The sequence below is a fragment of the Castanea sativa genome, chromosome 12, assembly GCF_040712315.1.
Source record: "Castanea sativa cultivar Marrone di Chiusa Pesio chromosome 12, ASM4071231v1".
NCBI classification, from domain to species: Eukaryota; Viridiplantae; Streptophyta; class Magnoliopsida; order Fagales; family Fagaceae; genus Castanea; species Castanea sativa.
In genome coordinates, this window is record NC_134024.1 from 15865901 (window position 1) to 15888569 (window position 22669).

The 22669-nt window shown below is 36.4% G+C and overlaps 4 protein-coding genes across 4 annotated transcripts; 2 read left to right on the plus strand and 2 right to left on the minus strand.

Moving 5' to 3' along the window:
* Positions 1-2691: 2691 nt before the first annotated feature.
* Positions 2692-6483, plus strand: LOC142621086 (protein CutA, chloroplastic). Its single transcript, XM_075794400.1, has 6 exons — positions 2692-2977; positions 3150-3268; positions 5045-5107; positions 5589-5620; positions 5827-5921; positions 6204-6483. Exons 1-6 carry the CDS (start codon positions 2781-2783, stop codon positions 6283-6285), a joined length of 588 nt encoding a protein of 195 aa, XP_075650515.1. The 5' UTR covers positions 2692-2780; the 3' UTR covers positions 6286-6483.
* Positions 6484-8555: 2072 nt separating this feature from the next.
* LOC142621084 (14-3-3-like protein B) lies at positions 8556-12411 on the minus strand. Its single transcript, XM_075794399.1, has 4 exons — positions 11614-12411; positions 10887-11009; positions 8960-9076; positions 8556-8846 (listed from the first exon to the last, which is right to left on the minus strand). Exons 1-4 carry the CDS (start codon positions 12385-12387, stop codon positions 8826-8828), a joined length of 1035 nt encoding a protein of 344 aa, XP_075650514.1. The 5' UTR covers positions 12388-12411; the 3' UTR covers positions 8556-8825.
* Positions 12412-13901: 1490 nt separating this feature from the next.
* Positions 13902-17356, plus strand: LOC142618487 (uncharacterized). Its single transcript, XM_075791429.1, has 2 exons — positions 13902-14094; positions 15371-17356. The coding sequence occupies exon 2, from the start codon at positions 15405-15407 to the stop codon at positions 16947-16949; it is 1545 nt and encodes a 514-aa protein (XP_075647544.1). The 5' UTR covers positions 13902-14094; positions 15371-15404; the 3' UTR covers positions 16950-17356.
* A 4048-nt stretch (positions 17357-21404) lies between these two features.
* Positions 21405-21938, minus strand: LOC142620245 (uncharacterized). Its single transcript, XM_075793645.1, has one exon. It carries the CDS (start codon positions 21936-21938, stop codon positions 21405-21407), a length of 534 nt encoding a protein of 177 aa, XP_075649760.1.
* Between the last annotated feature and the right edge of the window lie 731 nt (positions 21939-22669).

Below are 22669 nucleotides of genomic sequence, written 5' to 3' on the forward strand. Positions count from 1 at the left end.
AGCAAATCACGGTCAGGCCAATAAAGTCCGTCATCAAAAGGAAATGAATGACAAAGCTAAGAGAACTAAATCCCATGCCAAGGGACCTATTCCTATGGTATCCCACCTGGCTTTCCCTCCTGAATTGGGCAATGAAGACCGCCATGCCACTCCTCGGAGGTGATTAGGTAGTCGTTTTTTATGCCCTTATTGGACTTAGGAAGACACGATATAAGCCTAACAACACTGGACCTGGACTTGAGGTAATACCTTGAGTCAGTGAGTGAGTGACACTCGTACATATGGACGACGTCGTGCCATGTGAATCTCAAACCCATTTGCTCATTGAGAGCACCGACGCTACCTAAAATTCTAAATACATTGACCGCGCATTGGTGAGAGCACAACCTATGGTTATACAGGTAGTCTCGAGTTACATTCCCCATGGGAAGCATCATTCCTCCTTCTATGAAAGCGGTCATAGGAATAATGACCTCCCCTTCTTGCCTACAGTAACTATCTGATCTTGGGCATAATATCTCAGAGCAACTCCCTGTGGGATGTGGTATTTGGCTCTAAAGCCTTCCATACCAACGAGAGTGTCTACTAGGTCTTTGAATCTACCCATTTGAACAAATTAAAAACAAAATTTTGAAAAAGGGTTAAAGGTTAGTACGTCGAGAAGAGTGGTCGAAAAGAAAAGAACTTAGGTACGTGAAAACTTATGAGAAAAAGAACAGGTGACACTTCAGGAACTTCCTGAGAGTTAGGAAAATGGAGGATTCTTGGAAGTAAGAGAATTCAAAAATTCTTAAGGGTTGACCAATTTGTAAAGTAAAGGAAAAGTTGTGATCTCCCAAGCGTTTTATATGAAAGGCGAGATTGGGTGGGAGTTATCCCGCTCAAAATTCAAGAAGAAATTCTAACCATAGGATCTACATCCCATAGTAGAATGCGGAGGACAGAGCGCCGCCTGGAGCATTTAATAAGGCATCACGGGTTTCAAAGCATCAGAAACAGTTACAAAACATAAGAAACGACACTCTCATGTGCGTAGGTTGAGGAAGCATGTAGAAGCCATTGCACTGGACCAAAACCCCGATTTTCTCATCGGATAGAAGAGAAAAACAGAGTTTTGAGGGGCTATTGTAGGGATAAAAGGCCCGAAGTGCATTTTTAGGTGGCTTTGTTCGAGGTTGTTCACTTGTCCGAGGACAGATTGATAGTGATGAAGATGTCAGACCTAGAGATCCACAAGCAAATTGTGACAGAAGAAACTAAGGGAGGTAATCCTAGGAGGAGTATCTCCTTGGCTAAGTGAAGTAAGGATCAGATGGTACATCATGTTGTCCAAAATGATCTTCTAGAAGGTCTTGGGGATGAAAATATATTTTACTGTAGCTAAATCTCTAGCTGTATTAATGAGGAAGTAATATCTGAACAGCGATTTTGAGCCTTACAACTATTACCTAAAGACTTCCAGAAGGTGCTGATGGGACAAATATCAACATTAGCAGTCTAGACCTACACGTGGAGAGCAAAAATGAGAGGAGGAATAAAGTATAAGAGACAAGAAGGTCCTGAAAAAAAAAGGGGATCGAGAAAAATGAGAGGAAGAAAGGAAACACTATAGACATAAGAACAACATCTGTAATTTGTCCTTAAGAGAGTGAAATGTAAGAACCAACCTCCTCTGCTTAAGATCGAGGACAGTTTTCACTATTCAAATTGTTCCAATTTCCTCCTATTGTAATTTCAACCCAACGTTATTACTAGGCCTGTCCACAGGTCGGTCTGGGTTGGGTTTGTGCCCAACTTGGAATCGACCCGATCACTTCGGGTCTCCTAAACATGGACCTGTTGCCAACCCGCTGGAGGTAGCAGTTCGGGTGGTCGGATGTCATCGATTTTCGGTCGGGTATTGGGCGGTTTCGAACTGTGTGATTCGTTGCCGGATTTTGCCAAAAGTCTTTGGTTTTTGCTGGATCTGACTAGATCTCAATGAGATTAGGTCGAATCTTGAAGAGATTTTGGTAGATCCCAATGAGATCAAGCCAGATCTCAACGAGATCTTGCCAGATCGAACAAAATGAGGCCGGATAACCACTCCAATCAGTGGAGAACTTCATTTCTAATGTGTTTTCTGGTGAGGTCGGTTGAACATCGGTTTTTCATGCTCAAACCTGTCTACCGACCCGCCGGTCTCGGGTTTTATGGGCGAAGACCTGCTGCCGATCGTCGCTGGCGTTGGGTCAGGCGGTTTTCTGGCCAAGTCGACATGGTTGGGCGGGTGGCGGGTCTGATTCGACACCCCTAGTTATTACTAGCAAAACTCATTAAAACATAAATTTATAGCCTACTCTCTAGAAATTCATTGTATTGGGCTCTTTGGGTTTATCTCCTTTCCATTAGTGGGCTTGGTGCAAAACGGGACCTTACACTTTTAATTAATTAACACATTGCACTATTTTAACTTTCAAATTTAACATCATATTCTTGTTAGGATGTGTTTGTCACTAAAATGTAAATAATTGTGGTCAATATTGTGTTGAAAAAGAAGTAAGGAACCAATGTTAAAATGGACCCACAAAAATATCAATCCAGCTGGAAACAAGGCCACCGTACGATCAAACTTCCATTCTTACGTGGCGCAATCAGATTAACATCAGCACAATTAGTACCTTCTAGAGCCGGCAATTTGCCTCTTTTCGTGTATTCCACAAGCGACAGCATCAATCAAGCAAAGCAAAGAACTTTAACCCAATACTATAAAAAAAAAAAGACACAACAGAACCAAAAATATGGTATCTACGCTCTGTTCCAGAGCCACAGCAACCTCGTCCTTCTCCACCCTCCTCTCTTCCTCAACACTACGACGCCGTTTGCCCCTAGTCGGTGCTGCGTTTTGCGTGCTCAGCTTTGGCCTCTCCAATCTCTGCCTCTCCTCTTCTCTCAAAACGGGTTGTGCTCAGTCTCTCCCTTTTGTCCCTCTCTTACGGTAACCAATCCCACCACCGCCATTTTTCTATTATGGGTTTTAACTTTCATATAGTTTTGCTTCAACCTCACCAAGATTTTTGTGTCATTTCAATTTTTAGTTATGGGGTAACGTTGAATTTGTGAGTGTGAGTGTGTATGTTTTTATTTTTGGTTTTGTGGGGTTTCCACAGATCTAAGTTTGGTGGTGAATCGCCAGCTAAGAGTGTCCGTACTATTAAAATGGAAGGTAGTAGTGGCAACACTGTGCCCAGCATCGTTGTCTATGTAACTGTCCCTAACAAAGAAGCAGGTTTGTGTTTTTTGTTGTTGCTTTCTTCGATTTTGTCATACATGTGCTTTTGAAATAGATGTAATAGCATTGGTTCGACTGCATTATAAAATTCATCTTTAACACATGTCATAAAGGCACCCATTAACTGAACTTATTTTATTTAGGATAATCATTTATTTTGTGGTTTTGGCCAAAATTTGATTTTCCCATTGTGGCTTATATACATACATACATACATATATATATATATATATATATAGGTTGTGATATGTGAGAGAAGAACCTACTTTAAAATTACAAGAATGAATAATGATTAAAGATGAAAGAAAACCTAGTTTAAGAATGTTGCTCTAGTGAAATTCAGTTTTGGTCGAACAAAGTGGTTTTCACGAATGCATGATAGTCTGAGGAATGAGCGAGTGTTACTCAAAGTTTTCTTCCATTGTTTCCTTATTGTCTAAATGCAGCCTATTGAATTTGCTTCCCACGATGATTGTTTTTTACCTTTATGTGGCGGTACGGGGAATCCACATTACTCTGGCATCTAGATTCCCAGGCATGTGATTTCTAGGAATCACATTCCTAAGAATGTAGCTATTCCTATGTTTGGTTTCATTGGGAGATTCCCAGGAATGTGAGATGATATTGTTTGGTGTATTCCAGGAATCTTAAATGAATTATTTGTTTTTCCTATTTTGTCCTTAGATTTGAATGTGAAGTACCAAGCCCATTAAAAAAAAAATCTTCTTTTAAATAAATAATGAAAAAAAAAATATAAACTATTAATTAGTCCTTTAAAAAAATATCTTACTAATAGATAGATAAAAAAACATTATATAAACTATCAATTAGCAACACATTCATTAAAACTGTGATCTAACATTTCAAAATGACAAGAATAATACAAAAATAACTATTAGCAGAGTTATTTATCCTGTTTATGTTGTTTTGGCGGGAAAAGATAAAGACAAGAGAGAAGATATTGATAATTTGTTTTATAGTTTATCTTAATTGCTTAAATGATAAGGAAAAATGGTTAAAATTGTCAATTTATAAAAAATACAATTTCTTTTAAGTTTGGGAATCTGGATTCCCACCTGTTTTAAAGGGAATCCACATTCCTACTGAGAGGGGTTTAAGGATTCCCCTGGCATCTGATTCCCTAGCGTAATTTGCAACCAAACATGGGAATCTTTAAACATTCCTGGGAATCCTAAAACATTACCCCATACCAAACGCCACCTTAGATACAATGAGTTTCTTTTTGGTGTAAGCGGAATTTAATCATTTTATTATATGGCAAGAGACTTTACCAGATGAACTAACTATGGTTTATAAAGTTACACTTCATCCACCTAAATCGAATGTTGAAATCACTTTTTCTTGGAAAACTCCAAAAACAAAATAACCTACTTGTTACAATCTGAATAACATTGAATTAATGAACTAAAAATCCAATTGATTGATCAAATTTGACTGAAACCTCGTGTGGGTAAAAATGCAATTAACCCTTTTGTTTATATATGGCGATGGTCATTATTTGTCCTTTTGGTTTATTTCTTTTTTCGGGTTTCATTCATTGGTTCTCTTAAGAAATTCTTAAAGGGATTTCTGCTTTAAGAATATATTGTGGTGTGGTAGTGATTTAACCATTCAGCTCAGATTTTTTATTCCACTTTGTGGTATTTACTTGTTAAGTTGTATGTTTTAGATTTCTGGCTGTTAAGTCATTTATATATGTTGGAAGATTTGAGTCCTAAACTGCTAATTAATATCGGGGAAATCTTTATGTAGGTAAGAAGTTGGCTGAAAGCATTGTTAGAGAAAAACTTGCAGCATGTGTAAACCGAGTACCAGGTATACAATTCATGGTTCTATCTCTCAATAGATACAACATAAAGTTGCTTGTCCCCTGTTTTGATGAGGGCATATTGAAAGGGACTGATTTGTATATGGGTTGGTTTATATGTATACACCTCAAGAGCATGGACTTGACAATTTGGTTGATAATGCTGAACTTGAATTTTCTGGTTCACATTGTTTTATGCATTCATTGTGTAAAATAAAACCATAATATTCTCTTATCTATTGAGTACAAGAATGTCTTTTTTTCCCTCTCTTTGAATTCATTTCTGCGGGTTGGTAATTGAATTTTATGGTTCTTCTGTTTGATATTTATTGGCATCAAGGCCTTGGCTCAGGTGGAACTGGGTTGTGACAGTTCGTAGGTTTGGGTCTTAGCATAACAAAGGAGAGAGAAAAGAAAAACAAGAAGAATGAAATTGGTGTCATTCATTGATTGAAGTTTTGATGACCCATGTTTATTTTGCTTTTACAGGTATTGAATCAGTTTATGAGTGGAAGGGAGAGGTATGGATTACATTCCCCATTAATCAAGATTACCATTTGAATATAGAGTACAGTGGATATCAACCTTTCCAGCTCTTTGCTTTTCATTTCACACTGGATGGCTTACATGTTCTTGTCTATTTGTATAACCAAGAGTGACTTTCTTGAATAAGTTTACAACATTTTGTCTAGCTTATTTCTCTTGGTTTTGTATTGTTGGTTGACAGATCCAGACAGATTCCGAGGAACTTCTTATAATCAAGACTAGGCAGTCCCTTTTAGAAGCTCTGACAGAGCATGTCAAGGCAAACCATGAATATGAGTAAGGCCAAAACTTCTTTGTTGTAATTTCTACATAAATCACTTGATGAAAAGTTGCAAGTAAAGCGAAGACATAAGGGGAAAAACAAAGTGGTAGACATATGGTAGTTTACATGCTATGCAGTAGACAATCCTGTCTTATTTTCCTATTTGATCTTTTGCACAAAATCTATGCCGAGAATTTAGATGTTGTCTGCATTCCCATGATACTGAAAGTAGAAGAACCCTTTGGATAAACATGACATTTCTTTCCTCTTTATGCCGTTTATCTTGTCTCTCTCAGGGTGCCAGAAGTAATTTCTCTGCCCATAACTGGTGGCAATCTCCAGTATCTAGAATGGATCAAAAGCAGCACGAGGGACTGAATTGGTCTCTCATCAAGATGTTGATGAAGCTATCTAAGCATTTGTTGCAAGTCTCAAGTGTTACCTTTTGGATTGTATGTGTTGTGGATGGAATCTGAGTGGGTGTGTGTATGACTGTATGTAGGGGTGTGCTGTAGACTCGAATAAACTGGCATGTCATCTTTGAAATTTGGAAATAGAAATCAGCTGTTACTATGATGTAAGCCGGAGTTCATTGGTCTCTTTATGATAACATGTCGATCTCTGTTCTCCAAGTCTCTAACCATACTTTGATTGAACCTTTTGACTCTGCCTTGATAATTTGGCAATAGAAATCGGCCAGTTAAAGAAGTCTCCATGTTTTGACAGGTAAAGCTGTTTTTAAAAGAGGGGTTAGAGCATTCGTGTCCGGAAATGCCATTCTATTTTATTTTATCATCTCAAAAAGCTACTTTATCAATTATACAATACTATTTTACAATACACTCAGCATCCTAACTTTTATTTTTACTTATAATATATTAAAATAATATAAAGTAAAATAGAAATAATATAAAAATATTCTCACTTTTCTCTTTAATCTCTCTCTCTGTCTCTCTCAACCACCCATCACAGTCACCACCAACATACTAACCCAAACCAACCAATCCAAATCCAAAATTCAAAGTCCAACCATGCGGAATCCACTGCTCAATCAAAACCCAGGACCCACCGCCGATCAAAACCCACGAACCATGCCAATCTCGATCAAAACCCATGAACCACACCAATGAACCACACCAATGAACCACACCAATCTCCACTGCTCAACAATCTCGACCCATCGGATACAAACCCATCAGATTAACCCACCATCACAGACCACCCCAAACCGACCGATCCAGACCCACACCGCCATCATCGAGACCACCCCACGTCACCGCCATCGATCATCGACCTAGTGACCCAACTTCAGTGGCATGCTTTGAACAAGAGAGAATCAGGGAGGGAGTGAGAACTGAGATGAAAAAAAAAAAAAAAAAAAAAGAGAAAAAAAACTAAGTGACAGAGAGAGAAGAAATAATATAAAACTTTATGCAATATGCTACAGTACCATCATAAAAGTAAAACGGCACGGTAGTAATATTGAAAATGTTTTTTGCAATTCTAAACTTTTACAAGTTTAGGTGTTGGAGGTTTTTGAGCTTTAATGCTAAATCTATCTTACATATCCCATTTGGCGGTTCGAATGTAAATGCTCTTTTGGACAAATTTTCATTATCTTTTCTATAAAAGTTGAAGCTATAAATTGTGCTTTGAGTTTCTCTTTAGACTCACCTCGAGAATTGTAAAAAAGATTTTTAAAAATTGTGTCCATTTTTACTTATTGAAATGAGAATGATCTGTATTGCCGTGTGCCTTACAATTGCTCTGGGATTTTCATGTGCTGTGGAACCCACGTGAGATCCAACCTGATGGAACCGGATATTAACAACAATTACAACTTGCCACCTCGAGAGTTGTAAAAAAGAGATATAGAAAATTGTGCTCCTGTACTCATTGTCTCGTTGAAATGAGATGATCTGCCTTGCTGTGTGCCTGGCACAATTGCTCTAGGATTTTTGTAATTTGCAAGTGGAACCCACGTGAGCTTCAACTTGGATGGAACTTAGAGATTGACCATATGCAAGCAAATCATTGGATGCTTTAACCTGAAATAGCTGCTTTGCAATTATATCATGCTAAAATATTGCATGGTAGTTGGGGATGATGGAGGTGCAACTGTAATCTCATCATGCATACATTGTTTAATCCTTTCCCACCCCTTGTTCCAACACAACACGCATTTGAGATCACATGGAAAGGCTTAAATCACCATGGTTTCATAGGTCATCACATGCGCCTTAACCCTAGTAAAAGACTTCCTCGCATATATAAAATAAAGAAAATATAAAATAAAGAAAAATGCTAACGAATGTCCTTAAAGTATTATTTAATAATTTATTTAAAGAAAGTTTTTATGAGAAAAAAAAAAAAAAATTAATGTTTTGACAGCTTTTTTCATTCCTCATAAAAGTGATGTCAAAACTTTTCTAAAGTAGATTGTTAACCAATACCCTAAGGGCATTCGTTAGCATAACCCTAAAATGAATGTGCTTCTATCATTGGAAATGTCAGGGATCGATTGCAATTGCGACATAGTGTTGATAGCCATTACAGGCTATCTGTTGTTATTGGTGCTTGAAGAATGAAGATGTTATAAACACCCTGTAACAATAGGCCTTTCAGCAACAAATACAGCACAAAAAAAATTATTATCGGAAGGCTAATAATCATATTAACCACAACGCAGGAAGTTTGCATCATATAAAAAGCTAATAGGTACTCTTTATCAAATGCTACCCTTTCCAAACCAATTTCCAAAGAAGAGAACAAGTTTTTCCTGAATATTAAACATCATGTTATAGGGTTGATACCCAGAGTCTTTCAAGATATTACACACTTCTAATCAGCACACAAATGACATTCGAAGCCCACCTCCTCCAGTAGAAGAAAAGGACCGGTCAAGCTTACAATACCTTCTATGGTTCGTCTAACTGGTCCTGCAAGATGGCAAACATAACCAATCGTTAGATCTTGATAAATTAATTCTCTAATCATGAAAAACATATACTATTCTTAGATATAGCCATGAGAGGGTGTAAAAATGAGGGACCTGTGCATCAGAGGTCCAAAGAGTGAGGTTGTCCCTTAAAAGTTGCATGATAAGGGTGCTATCCTTGTATGATTCTTCTCCCAAAGTGTCTAGCTCAGCAATGGCTTCCTCAAATGCCTTAAACAAAAGGAAAATAAAATTCAATGAATTTCAGACGTTTAGATGACAGGTAAAAGGACAGAAACTTTGCCTATTAAAAAGTGGAACATGGTCACAGGTATTTAAAGCCTCATTTGTATGACTTTCGGTAAGTAATTAATGTGGCATTTAATGCAGCATATTTCACTTGAAATAGTTGCATCCTATTAATTTACATTAAGAACTTTTGGAAATACTACACCAAAAGTGAACTATTACTAGAGTACAATAAATCAACCATATCATTTAGACTTTCATATGGTTAATCTCACCCAATATGATGCACAAGGGTAGACTGCCATAACAGTTTCACTAAGATATTACACAGCCACTCCTCCAAACTAAGGGATTCAATCTCGTACCGAATACTGTACCGATTTGACTAATAGAACGATATATTTCGGTATCGGTCAATACCGGTGTACTATTTCGGTTTACCATTATTATATATATATATATATATATATATATATATATATATATATAAAGCTTAATTGTTCATTGCATACTAAGAAAACAAATAATACTAATAAGTTACTGCAAATAAGTTACCATTCTACCCTTACAAAAATTCAAAAATTACAAAACTAAAAAAAAAAAAAAAACTTTTTTCTATACCGGCCGGTACACCCAGTACCGGCTGGTATTGCTTGAAATTGGCCAGTATTTAAACCGGTATGAAACATTGACGTTTTAATACCGGTATACGTACCAGTACGATATTGACTACCTTGCTCCAAACACACAAAGGAATAGACGTGGGACCATATATGCATCTTATTAGGCAATTTTCTGACTCCAAACCAACCTCATCAGAATCCTATAATCTGCAAACATAACTCATCACTCACTTGCAGAGAGAGAACAAAAGTTCATAAACTGACTACAAACTTCCAGCTGAGATGGTCCAAATTGTGATGTAAACCAAAAAAATCCTCTACCATCGGCTTTCAGCCCCATCTAAATGACACTTATCATTTTTTTTACTTTAATTAATTATTTACTTTCATGCGTATGTAACATTTTTGACTTCATTTCTACAACTAGCATAAAGGAGCATAGTGTCAATATAGGTTGTGGTCATACCAAAGACTTAAAAAAGAAATTTTACAATTGATTTCCCATCGTTTTTGTTGGCTAGGCAATCATGCAACCGATTGTTATCATTTTTTTTTCCTCCAGATGCTTCATAAGTTTATTAAATAAGCAAAGCAGACTTAAATGACAAATCAAGAATAAGCATTACACTGTCAGTCAATAGACTACCTTGATGGTAAACAAGCATAAACATGATTAGAATGGGAACTTGCCGAATTTAGGTTCATCAATGGACAGATCTAAAGAGAAATCTTTTTCTGTTAACTGGCCTGTGGTCAAATATGTCATGACCAATTACTAAAGTTGTGTTTTGGACTTAGTACGACTTTGGTTGATAGGGGACCAAAGGCCCTTTATAAAACCAACCGTACCTCTAATTTGATGACATATAAACCAGTGTTGACAACTATAGTCCACATGAATCTGCTAACTATGTCCATTGCAGACAAAAAGTACAATACAATGAAAGCAATTGTAATCTTAAACCTAAAAAATATATCCCATAACTGGGAATTCATTCAACTGTAATGAATTCCATAATTAGCTTAGCTGTGCCAAATCTTATATCTCAAAATCCAGAAAAAAGGACTAACAAACAAAAAAAATCTGGAATTAATTCTCTTCCAAGCTCACCAGAAACACAAGGAAATGATTTTGAAATTTTCATGGGGCAAAAGGAGATCAATCTTACCTGTTTAGCCATACTGCAAGCCTTATCTGACTGATTGAGAATCTCGAAGTAGAACACAGAGAAATTGAGAGCTAGACCCAACCTTATTGGATGTGTTGGAGCAAGATCCGCAAGTGCAATATCCTTCAAAAGCACAAAACATCAACATTGCATAAATTAGACAAAACCCACAAAATCAAAATCCAGAAATTTCAACCCCATGATTCTAATCAAAACCAGTTTCCTTTAAAATCAATCAAAATTCCCAGTTTCTATTTTAGATAACAAATTTAAAATTCATATTTATAAACACTTCAATTTAGCAGAGCCACATTCACTAACTTAGAACACTCAACGAGTCAAACCCCTAGAATCACAACTACCTAAATTTCTTTTTCTTTCTTTCGTTTTTTAAATCACGGATCTTTCACAAATTTTGAAACTTTCACACCCAATTCAACGCACAAAACAAAAAACAAAAACAAAAACAAAAAAAACCCAATTTTCTCAGGAACCAACCAAACAATGCCCAAAACCAAAATCCTAAAAAAGCAAAAAACTTTTAAAACTCACAAAGTCAAAACCCTGAAACCAAAACAACCTAATCGTAAAATTTTCACAGATCGTCACAAAGTTTGAAACTTCGACACCCAATAAAGACCTTCACCTAAAAAAGAACTCCATTTTCTTAGCCACCAACCAAATAGAAACCAAACCCAAAAACCAAACCAAAAAAAAAAAACCAAACCTGAGCAGCCTTGTAAGACAACATAGTATCCTCAGCCGCGGCTTTTCTCTCATCACCAACCTTAAACTCAGCCATGTACCTATGATAATCACCCTTCATCTTCAAATAAAACACCTTAGACTCACTCGCCGAAGCCGAGGGTACGAGGTTCGACTCGAGGAGATTAAGAATACTAGCACAGATATCAGACAGTTCGGACTCGACTTTAGATCTGTATTCCTTAACGAGCGCCACATGCTCCTCGTTCTTCCGACCCTCTTCTTTTTGCTCGATCGAGGACACGATACGCCACGCGGCTCTGAGCGAGCCGATCACGTTTTTGTAAGCCACTGAGAGTAGGTTTCGCTCTTCGACTGTCAGCTCCGAAGCTGGGGTTGAGGTGAGAACTAGCTTTTGCATGAACTGAACCATCTCTTCGTAGCGTTCAGCTTGTTCAGCTAGCTTTGCTAGGAACACGTACTGGTCTCTGGTTAGGTTTTCGGGGATGCTCGTCGCCATTGTTGAGACTTTGTGAGAGATTATCGAAGAGAGACAGAGAGCGAGACAGATGGGTTTGTGTTTGGTGTGTGTATGTGTGTTTATTTTGTGTGTGGGTGTATATATATTGGGTTTGGTGGTGTGTTTCAGTGTGTACGGTGTGAGTGGAATAGTGGTCGTTGGATTTTTATGATGATGATGACGAAGATGAGGATATTTTTGTTTGAAATTTGTGGAAGTTGGGGTATTTCTGTTTGAATTGGAGTGGACAGACACAGATGAAAGATTATATCTCATTGTGGGTTTTCTCTCACGAGTCTCATGACACCTCTCTTTTATGGCATGTGCCTATCTATTGTGAGTCTGTGACTGAACAGAACTACCTTTTACCACGTTTTGTTTTTTTGTTTAGGAATAAGTGAATAACCACAACTTCTAAATTTTATTTTTATTTTGTTTTAAAGCGAGTTTCAACTTATAAAGTCTATTCTTGATAATAGCTCTTTATTATCAAATTAAGTTATTAATCAGTTTTTGATATAAGCGGGGACTGAATCTCAGATCTCTTATACAATTATAAATTATAAGAGATTTTACCGGTTGAGCTAACTGGAATCCACGTTTAAAATTCAACTTTATTAGGAAAAAAAGAGAAAAAAAAAAACCTATAGAGGAAAAATTGAGAGTTTGGCTAAATATAAAATTTCAAATTGTAAAATGAAGTTAGATTTCTAAATCAACTTTAAATTATAAGAGAAAAAAACAAAGGAACAGGAAGAAGTCGTGTATTATAATAGGATAAAATAATTGAAGGGAAAAAAGGAGAGAAATAAATAAAGAAAATTGATCATTGAAGTCAATAATTAAGATTTCTTTAACCAAAAAATAATTAAGATTTTATGTCTATTCAGAGCAAATAATTTTTTTTTTCTTTTTGAAAAATAAGCATAGAAAAAGTCATTAAGGTCAATTAAGTTGTTATTGATATCTCCCATAAAAAAATTGTTAATTATATCTAAAAAAATATTTGTAATTTAGTGCAACCATTTAGCAATTAAAATTCCCTTTAAAAAATAGCAATTAAATTGGATATTAATGGTGCGGTGCAGCATGCGGTTCTTTGTTAAGAAAATTGCACTGCATTGCACCTCTCTATATGTATATATTAGTGTATAATCCATACATATACACGGTACAATTAAAATAATTACAATTACATATATATATGAGTTCAAATTATACATAATATAAGAGTTATACATTTTTTAACTTATAGATGAATTTTACTCTCTTTTTCTCTCTTTTATTTTAGTTTTTATATGCACATGAGTTTATTCTTTTTTTTTTTTTAAGGAGTTTTTTAAAATTATTTTAATGGTGATGTGTTAAAATAAGAGATGTGATGTAGGGTATATTAATAAAGTGATATATTAAAATAGATAAAATAGTTTTTGGGATGTTGACATTTTTTTTTAGCTAATGCTTGTAAAGAAAAGGTTCATAGGGCTAAATTGGATTTCAAGGATGGGTTTCTTGAATTTTCACTACTTCCATAAATTATAGATTTGGGTTTATTTGGATTAAATACCAGTTTTTTTTTTTTTTTTTACTATTCTCTGCATTCTTAAATTTTTAAACTAAATTAGCATTTTTTCCCCCAGTATTTATTTTTTGTCCTTTAAAGATTTAAAAATAAAATAAAATAAATTTATTTTTAATAATTTTAATATTCGATTAAGTAAAAAAACAAAAAATCAAAATTATGTAGTTTGGGCTGTTAAAGAGACTGAATATTGTACAGCTGAGAGAGAGAGAGAGAGAGATCTTGTGCGCCACCACCGTCGGCCTCCTTCTACCGTCATTCTGCCGGAACCGCCGCCTGTAAAAAAGTTCTGTTTTTGGTGATAATTAATAACTCAGGTTTTGTAAATGACTTTCTTTGGAGAGAAAAATATGATTCCTGATCACAACACTACACTTGCTTCAGCAACGTAAATCCTTGAGGTGAGTTTTTTAAAATATACATCTTTGAATTCATCGTTTATTATTTTTTTCTTTCTGGTTTCAATATTTTGAGGATAATAATGGGTACTTTTACATTTCTCTGAAGCTACTTCATCAAAAGATTGGTAGGTCTTTTTCTTTTTTTTTGGGTCCCCCTCTTGATATTAAGCTTTAAGGTAGTATCTCGATTACGAATTTTTATTTAAGGTTAGCGTTTTTTCAATTAAACAACAGGATGAATTTCAAGTTCTGATACTGTTTACTGTGATTGCTTGAAGATGGAGAGTGCTAAAGTAGGTCTATAACACACTGTTTTTTGGTAATGAGTTTTCAATAAAACATGGGCAATTATGATTGGTGTTCTAAATTTCATTCATGGTTGAGCTGGTGAAACTGTTGGATAGTGTATTTTTAATTTCTTCTGGGAGCTAAGAGCTTTATACTTCAATGGCATTGCCTGGTCTCCTATATAAAGAGAATGAGGTTCAAATGCCCCCTCCCCACTTGTTGTAACACTTGAATTATCTCGGGGAAAAAAAAAAAATCTGGCAACCTGACACACAGTGATGTTTGAATTATCTATGTTTCCAATTATCTCTTGGTTAGTGTGAAGGCATACCTAAATCCAAGTTGGCTCTTTTTTTTAGTCCAAGTTTCTAATATTTTTGTCTAACTCACTTCCTTGTGAGGTCTAGGAATATCCCCATTCATAGGTCCAAGGTCCACATCTATGAATTGAAAGGTTTGAATGGTCAGTTGGTCACTCAACAATCAGTTTTTTAGAATCAAAAGGTCTTCAAATATTTCATTTGAAACCCCATTGGCTGATCATGATACTCCTAGATATTGAAGTTCTTTGATCTACAGAGGAACTATGTCACTGTTTTTGTTTAATTAGATACCAAAGTGTTGGATGATTGATTAATTTCAGCAGAAATGGCTCCGAAGATTTGTATGCTGATGCTTTGTATGTGCCCTGTTATATGTTTGTTTAATGGTTTAATTACATTCCAACTGTTATTCCTCAGATGGGATATTTCTTGTCTGCATTCTTGCTATTGCTTGCAATTTATTTGGATGACAAATCTTAAGTTTGTGCGTGTTCTCTTTATGGTTTGTCTCTTTTCTAGATTTTGTTCTTCATTACTAGTTTATAACATACATAAGTGTGCCGCTGCCTGCTTTGATTTTTCATTTCTAGGTCTATCTGTTTACACCATTTTATGGGATTAGTTGCTACACAAATAAAGACTAATAGACTCTCATGATTCTTCAGATGATGAGGCCCTTTGAAAACAGCAACAATTTTCATGAATTTTATGGCAGTATCTATTGGTAGGCGCTGCTGGTTTTCCTCCTCTCCTCCATCAGCATGCTCATCTTCACTTCCATGGATCTCTCCTCTTCAAATGTCGAAAGCTGCATTGCCCAAACCAGACCCTCCACCCGAAACCACTACTACAACAATAGTTACTCGAAGGAAACCCAAGTATATCTCTCACGAATCTGCCATCAACTTAATCAAACGTGAGAGAGATCCAAAACATGCCCTTGAAATATTTAACATGGTAGCGGAGCAAAACGGATTTAATCACAATGGTGCCACTTATGCTGCTATCCTGGACAAGCTGGCACGGTCCAAGAAGTTTGAAGCCATTGATGCTGTTCTGCATCAGATGACTTATGAAACTTGCAAATTTCATGAGGGTGTATTCCTTAATCTCATGAAGCATTTTTCAAAATCCTCTCTGCATGAAAGAGTGCTCAAGATGTTCTATGCCATCCAGCCATATGTTCGTGAAAAGCCGTCTCTCAAAGCCATCAGCACTTGTCTCAATCTCCTAGTTGAATCAAACCAGATTAATTTAGCACGAGAGTTTCTCTTGCATACAAAGAAGAGTCTCAACTTGAGGCCAAATACCTGCATTTTTAACATCTTGGTTAAGCACCATTGCAAGAGCAAGGATCTTGAATCTGCATTTGAAGTTGTTAATGAAATGAAAAAGTCAAAGATTTCCTATCCTAATTTGATTACGTACTCAACCCTGATGGATGGTCTTTGTGAAAGTGGAAGACTTAAAGAAGCTATTGACCTGTTTGAGGAAATGGTCTCAAAGGATCAGATCTTGCCTGATGCCTTAACTTACAATATTTTGATCAATGGGTTTTGCCGTGGAGGGAAAGTTGACCGGGCTAGGAAGATAATGGAATTTATGAAGAGCAATGGATGCAGTCCCAATGTATTCAATTACTCAGCCCTGATGAATGGGTTTTGTAAGGAGGGAAGAGTGCAGGAGGCCAAGGAGCTTTTTTATGAGATGAAGAGCTCTGGTCTGAAACCTGATACGATTGGCTACACTACTTTAATCAATTGCTTCTGTAGAGCTGGGAAAATTGATGAAGCCACAGAGTTACTCAAAGAGATGAAAGAAAGAGAATGTAGAGCTGATACTGTGACTTTCAACGTGATACTTAAAGGACTATGCGGAGAAGGTAAGTTTGAGGAGGCTCTTGATATGCTTGAGAAACTTCCTTATGATGGTGTTTATCTGAACAAAGCAAGCTACCGGATCGTGTTGAATTTCTTGTGCCAAAAAGGTGAGTTGAAGAGGGCAACAGAGTTGTTGGATTTGATGTTGGGTAGGGGGTTTGTACCACATTATGCAACTTCAAATGAGTTGCTGGTTCACCTTTGTAAGGCTAATATGGCAGATGATGCAGCTATAGCAATGTTTGGATTAGTAGAGATGGGATTTAAACCAGAGCTTGATTCATGGGCTCATGTGCTTGAATTGGTTTGCAGAGAAAGGAGGCTGTTATCTGCATTTGAACTGCTTGATGAACTGGTATGTTAGAGAGCTTGGATTCCATTACTGTTTTGTCAACTAACTTGATGAAAGCAACAAGAATGCTGACGAAAGTAGGTGTAGACAATATGAGGAAAAGGTATGGAGCAGCCACAGTTTAATCAATTTTGCAATCTTGATCTACTTAATCAGTGGTTTGTAAGAAATTGTCAATTATCATGAGGTGGTACAGTTTCTGTTGTCAATTGAAAAGAAAGAAAGGAAACCCGGAGCTGAAATTAATTGACAAAGTGTTTTATAATGAGTGTACGTTTATGTTAGAGCACATCAAATTGACCTCCAACAATGTCTTTGACTCTTTGGCATCTCTTTTTGCCAATTATTTAATGTACCAGAATATAATGGAGTAGTGATTAATTAGAATCTGATTATTCAGGAAAAAAAATCGAATTGGAGATTTGGTGTCATGAATAGTTCTCCTACCCCTCTTTCATTCATTCATTCTTTTTTTAATTAAAAAAACAAAAATGATTTGTTCCCTCTTTCCGGTCTTGTGGGCGCAACTTTTCTTTATGCAATAATATAAGCATTGATCAAAGTTTAAATGATAATACGATGGTAAGGACATCTTTTATAGCGTTCTATGTCTACAATTTGAACTCGGCCCCTTCCCTACTATTTACCTAAATAAATAAAAGAATATAAGACCTTCCCTTTATATTATCATTTCCCCCCGCTTTGGTTCTTTTGTCAATTGCTTTTGCTATTCTTTAGAGCAGTATGATTTTGGATGTTTTGCCATTCCATGTGTACATAATTTTGTGATCTAGGGAAGATAGACGTTTGGCTGTAGATTTATAATATATATATATATATATATATATATATATATATATATATATATATTTGCTGAATGGCTGTACATTTATCATTTATGTATGCATATAGGAAATCAATCATCAAAATAAACTTTTGTAGAATCACTATTTTTTGTTTGTTCTTGACACAACTTTTGTAGAATCACACACAACTGATTTATTTTAGGGGGTAAGAGCATTCGCATCAGTCTTTGTAAAATTTACTATCCATTTTAACATAAAAACTCACTTTTTGTATTTTACACAGCAACTTTTACAAAATACCTACGTCAAATTATCTATTATATTTTTTATTTTATTATTATTATTTTTACTTTATACTTTTTGACTATTCTCTTCTTCACATGCATTCTCATCTCCTCAAAAAAGTAAAAGGTTCTCTCTCATCTCTCATCTCTCACCTCTCACCTCTCACCTCTCACCTCTCACCTCTCTTCTTTCTTCTCTCTTCACCATCACAAAGCCAAACCTCCATAGCTAGAGCTCCATGGCCATGGTTGGACATCACATAACCATCACAAAGGCGGAAACCCACATAAATTAAACCCCTGCTCTTTCTAGCTCTCTAAACCCGAATCCCACCTAGCCTAGACCACTATGACCGAACACCATGGGTTCAGCCAATCAACCACCACAAACAAAAGACTTCTAACTTTGGTTCTCTCTTAGGTTTGGGGACTTGGTGATTTTGTTTGGTTTTTGGTGTTTTGAGTTGTGAGTGTACTTTGATTTGAGTTTTGGGGTTTGAATAAGGTGGGATTTTTTGGCTTGAGTGTGGAGGGTGGACGGTGGTAGGTGTTGGGTGGTTGACCAGCTTAGTCTTGTTTAGAGGAAGAGTGAGTGAGTGATGGAGATGGAGATGAAGACGGTGAAATAAGAGATTTTGGGAAAAAGAGAAAAGGAAAGGTCTGATGAGTGGGTGAGAGGAAAAAATATTAAAAAATTATTTACACAACTATAGTAACCGCGTATTTATAAGTAATAAAAATATATTAAAAAGAAGAGGGGTGTCACTTGAGTATACAGGAAGTATACATTAAGGACAAAAAAAATCAAGTGCATAAAGTACAAAAGTCCATGAAACCATGGATTGGAGAAAAAGAACGAAAGCCTAACACTGTAACCCAATCCAGAATAGTCTTAAGGAAGAAGAGTTTAAGATCTGAAACTGATCTCTCTAAATCCTCAAAATGCCGGTTATTCCTCTCCCGCCAAATGCACCACATCAAACAATGGGGCACAGCCATCCAAATAGCAAAATTCTAATGCCTCCCAAACTTTCCTTGCCAACAAGCCAACAACTCTACCACTATTTTTAGCATAACCTAATGAATGTCAAATAAAGTAAACACCATAGACCATAAATCAAAAGCAATAGAGCAATGGATGAGGAGGTGGTTAATTGATTCCTCATTTATTTTACACATACAACACCAATCCAAAATCAAAATCTGTCGTTTCCTAAGATTGTCAATAGTCAAAATATTCCCCAAAGCTATAGTCCACACAAAAAAAGCAACTCTAGAGGGGACCTTAGACTTCCAAACAGTCTTCCAAGGGAAAGACTAATCGAAACTTTTTGTCAGCACTTGGTAATAAGAACGAATAACAAAACCTCTTCCCATAGCAGGTTTCCAACACATCTTATCGTTACCAACTCCTTTTAAAGAAGCTCCATAAATTCTAGACATTAAACTGTAAAAGGATTCCAATTCCCAATCTTCGCTGTATTTTCTAAAAGTTAGATCCCAGAAAAGAACAACATTTAAGAACTTCATCAAATTAGCCACGTAGTCCTCCTTATTTCGACTTAAAGAAAAAAGTTTTGGATAGAGCACACACAAAGAAGTGTCCCCACACCAGATATCCTGCCAAAGTCTAACTATAAACCTGGCCTCAACCTCAAATTGGATGTGACAAACAAAAGATGGCCAACCACGACTAATAGATCTCTAGAAACTCACTCCATGACAATAACGGGAAGAGAGCACCAACCTCCCCCTTCACAACCATATTTTGCCCCTATCACTCTCCTCCACAAGGCCTGTCGCTCATTCCCAAATCTCTATAACCATTTTTCAAGCAAAGCTTTATTAAAATTTTTCAAACTTCTAATAGCTAAACCTCTAGAATGAAAAGGAGTGCAAACCATAGCCCATTTCACTAGGTGAGTTTTTTTAACATCCCTCGTACCACTCCAGAGAAAATTTCATTGAAGTTGCTTAATACAGTTTGCAACCTCCACCAGGATAGGAAAAAGAGAGAGAAAATAAGTTGGAAGATTGGACAAAGTACTCTTAATAAGAGTAACTTTACCTCCTTTTGAGAGATATAGTCGTTTCCAACCTACTAACCTCCTCTCCACATTCTCAATAATTGGATTCCAAATAGAACTATCTCTGACATTAGCACCCAATGGAAGACCTAAATATTTCATTGGAAAGGAGCCTTTTTGCACCCTAGCACATCCACCATATCTGCTTGGAACCACACCCACAAGGACCAATTCAGACTTACCCGTATTAATTTTCAGCCCATAAACTACTTCAAACCAAAATAGCACCAACCAGAGAAACAAAATCTAACCAAGATCAGCATCACATAAGACCAGGGTATCATCAGCGAAGAGAAGATGGGTCACCTGCAAAGAGTTTTCTATAGGACCCACCCCAATACCAGACATGAGTCCATCCCTCACTACCTTATCCAACACTTTACTAAAAGCATTCATAACAATGACAAACAATAAAGGGGATAATGGATCACCTTGTCTTATACCTCTAGAGCTTTCAAAGAAACCACATAGAGTTCCATTAGTGAGAATGGAGAATTTAACAGTAGAGATAGAAAAGAAAACTCATCTTCTCCATTTTTCATGAAAACCACAATGATCCAACATATAAATGAGAAAGTCCAAATTCACATGATCATATGCATTCTCTACATCCAGCTTACATAACACCCTAGGAACTCATGATTTCAGCCTACTATCCAAGCATTCATTGGCAATAAGAATAGAATCTAAAATTTGTCTTCCTTTGACAAAAGCATTTTGAGATTTGTAAACAATGTCCCCAAGCACCATTTTCAACATGTTAGCTAAAACTTTAGCAATAATTTTGTACACCCCTCCAATTAACTAAGAGGCCTAAAATCCCTTACCTCCACCGCATCAGATTTTTTTGGAATTAAGGAGATGAAAGTAGCATTCAAGCTTTTCTCAAACTAAGCATTATCAAAAAAATACTGAAAAACCTCCAAAATATCAGTTTTGATAATGGCCCAACAAGTTTGAAAAAAAGCCATAGGGAATTCATCAGGTCCAGGAGCTTTATCACCATCAAAATCCATGACCACTCCAAAAATCTTAGCTTCCTCAAAAGGTCTTTCCAACCAGCCAACCTTATCCTCAGAAATCCTCGAAAAATTCAGCACATCTAGATGAGGACGAATGTGCTTATCTTCTGAGTAAAGACTTTTATAGTACCGAACAATATTCTCCTCAATAACTTCCTGATTTGATGTCAACACTCCACCAATATTTAAATTGCCAATATTATTATTCATTCTATTAGAATTAGCCATCTGATGAAAGAATTTTGTATTACTGTCCCCCCTCCCTTAATCATAGCACCCTCGATTTTTGTCTCCAGCTAATCTCTTCCAACGAAGCAATCATCTCAATCTCCAAGCGAATTCTCTCTTTATTGCGTTTCTCATCAACACAAAGAGACACCCTCTCCTTTTTAGAATCTAGGGCATTCAAATCATTCCATAATTTAATTCTTTTAATGATTACATTTCCAAACTTGGTTTCATTCCACTTTCTAAAGTCTCCCTTTAAAGCTTTCAATTTCATGGCTAACTTGTAACTTGGAGTTCCATAAAACTGATAAGAGTCCCACCAATTTTTCACCTTCTCCACAAAATCATGCACTTGAAGCCAAATGTTTTCAAAATGAAAAGGCCTATGTCCCTCACGAATATCCCCGCCCTCCAAAGAAACGGGGAAGTGGTCTGATAGAACTCTAACCAACCTTTTTTTATGAATGTTTGGATAATGTTCCTCCCATTCTAAAGAAAAGAGGAAGCGATCTACCCTGGAGCTCGACAGTGGGTTTGACCAAGTGTTACTACCACCCTTCAAAGGAATATCCATCCATTAACCCATTAAAAAAGATGAAATCAGGAAAATTATATATATACCCGGAGTGAAGTTCTTTGCCCCCAAACGTTCGGAAGGAAATTGAATTGCACTGAAATCGCCACCCACACACCATGGCAAATTCCATCAACTATAAAGACTCGCTTACTCCTCCCACATTAGCCTCTTCTCCCTATTTACATTAGGACCATACACACTAGTGAATGCCCATTCAAAATTGTCTCCCACATTCCTAAATCTACAAGACACCAAAAAATCACCCACAACTTCTTCCAACTTCTCCACCACCCTTCTATTAAACTCAAGTATACCCAATCAACATGTTGACAACCCCAAATACTTTTAATAAATCCCCTAGTGATAAGCTCCATCTTAGTCTCCTGCAAGCAAATGACATCAGCTCTCCAAATTCTAATAAGGTTCCTAATTTAGAGTCTTTTATCCTTCTCATTCAGCCCCCTCACATTCCAAGAGATTATCTTCAAATTCATTGGGACACAATCAGAGCCCTTTCCCTATTGGAACCTCTTGCTTTACCAGATGCAGAATCATAATTAATAGAGTTCACCAAGCTCCTTAACTCCCTTAAACCCTTACCTCCACTCTTTGTTTTTTTACTCAAAGCATCCACTACAGCCCTCTGTCTAATTTTCTCCTCAACAGCCAAGAGAAAATTGGATGCAAGTTCTTCCAAACCTTCAACTGGAGTCTCCAAAAAAGAGCCA

Coding starts and splice junctions, on each gene's coding strand:
- LOC142618487 (XM_075791429.1), top strand. CDS start 15,405: ATGAATTTTATGGCAGTATCTATTGGTAGGCGCTGCTGGTTTTCCTCC.
- LOC142620245 (XM_075793645.1), bottom strand. CDS start 21,938: ATGGATATTCCTTTGAAGGGTGGTAGTAACACTTGGTCAAACCCACTG.
- LOC142621086 (XM_075794400.1), top strand. CDS start 2,781: ATGGTATCTACGCTCTGTTCCAGAGCCACAGCAACCTCGTCCTTCTCC. Junction 5,108..5,588: donor ATGTGTAAACCGAGTACCAG/GTATACAATTCA, acceptor TTGCTTTTACAG/GTATTGAATCAGTTTATGAG. Junction 5,922..6,203: donor AAGGCAAACCATGAATATGA/GTAAGGCCAAAA, acceptor TGTCTCTCTCAG/GGTGCCAGAAGTAATTTCTC.
- LOC142621084 (XM_075794399.1), bottom strand. CDS start 12,387: ATGAGATATAATCTTTCATCTGTGTCTGTCCACTCCAATTCAAACAGA. Junction 9,077..10,886: donor CTTGCAGTATGGCTAAACAG/GTAAGATTGATC, acceptor CTTTTGTTTAAG/GCATTTGAGGAAGCCATTGC. Junction 8,847..8,959: donor TTTGGACCTCTGATGCACAG/GTCCCTCATTTT, acceptor GCCATCTTGCAG/GACCAGTTAGACGAACCATA.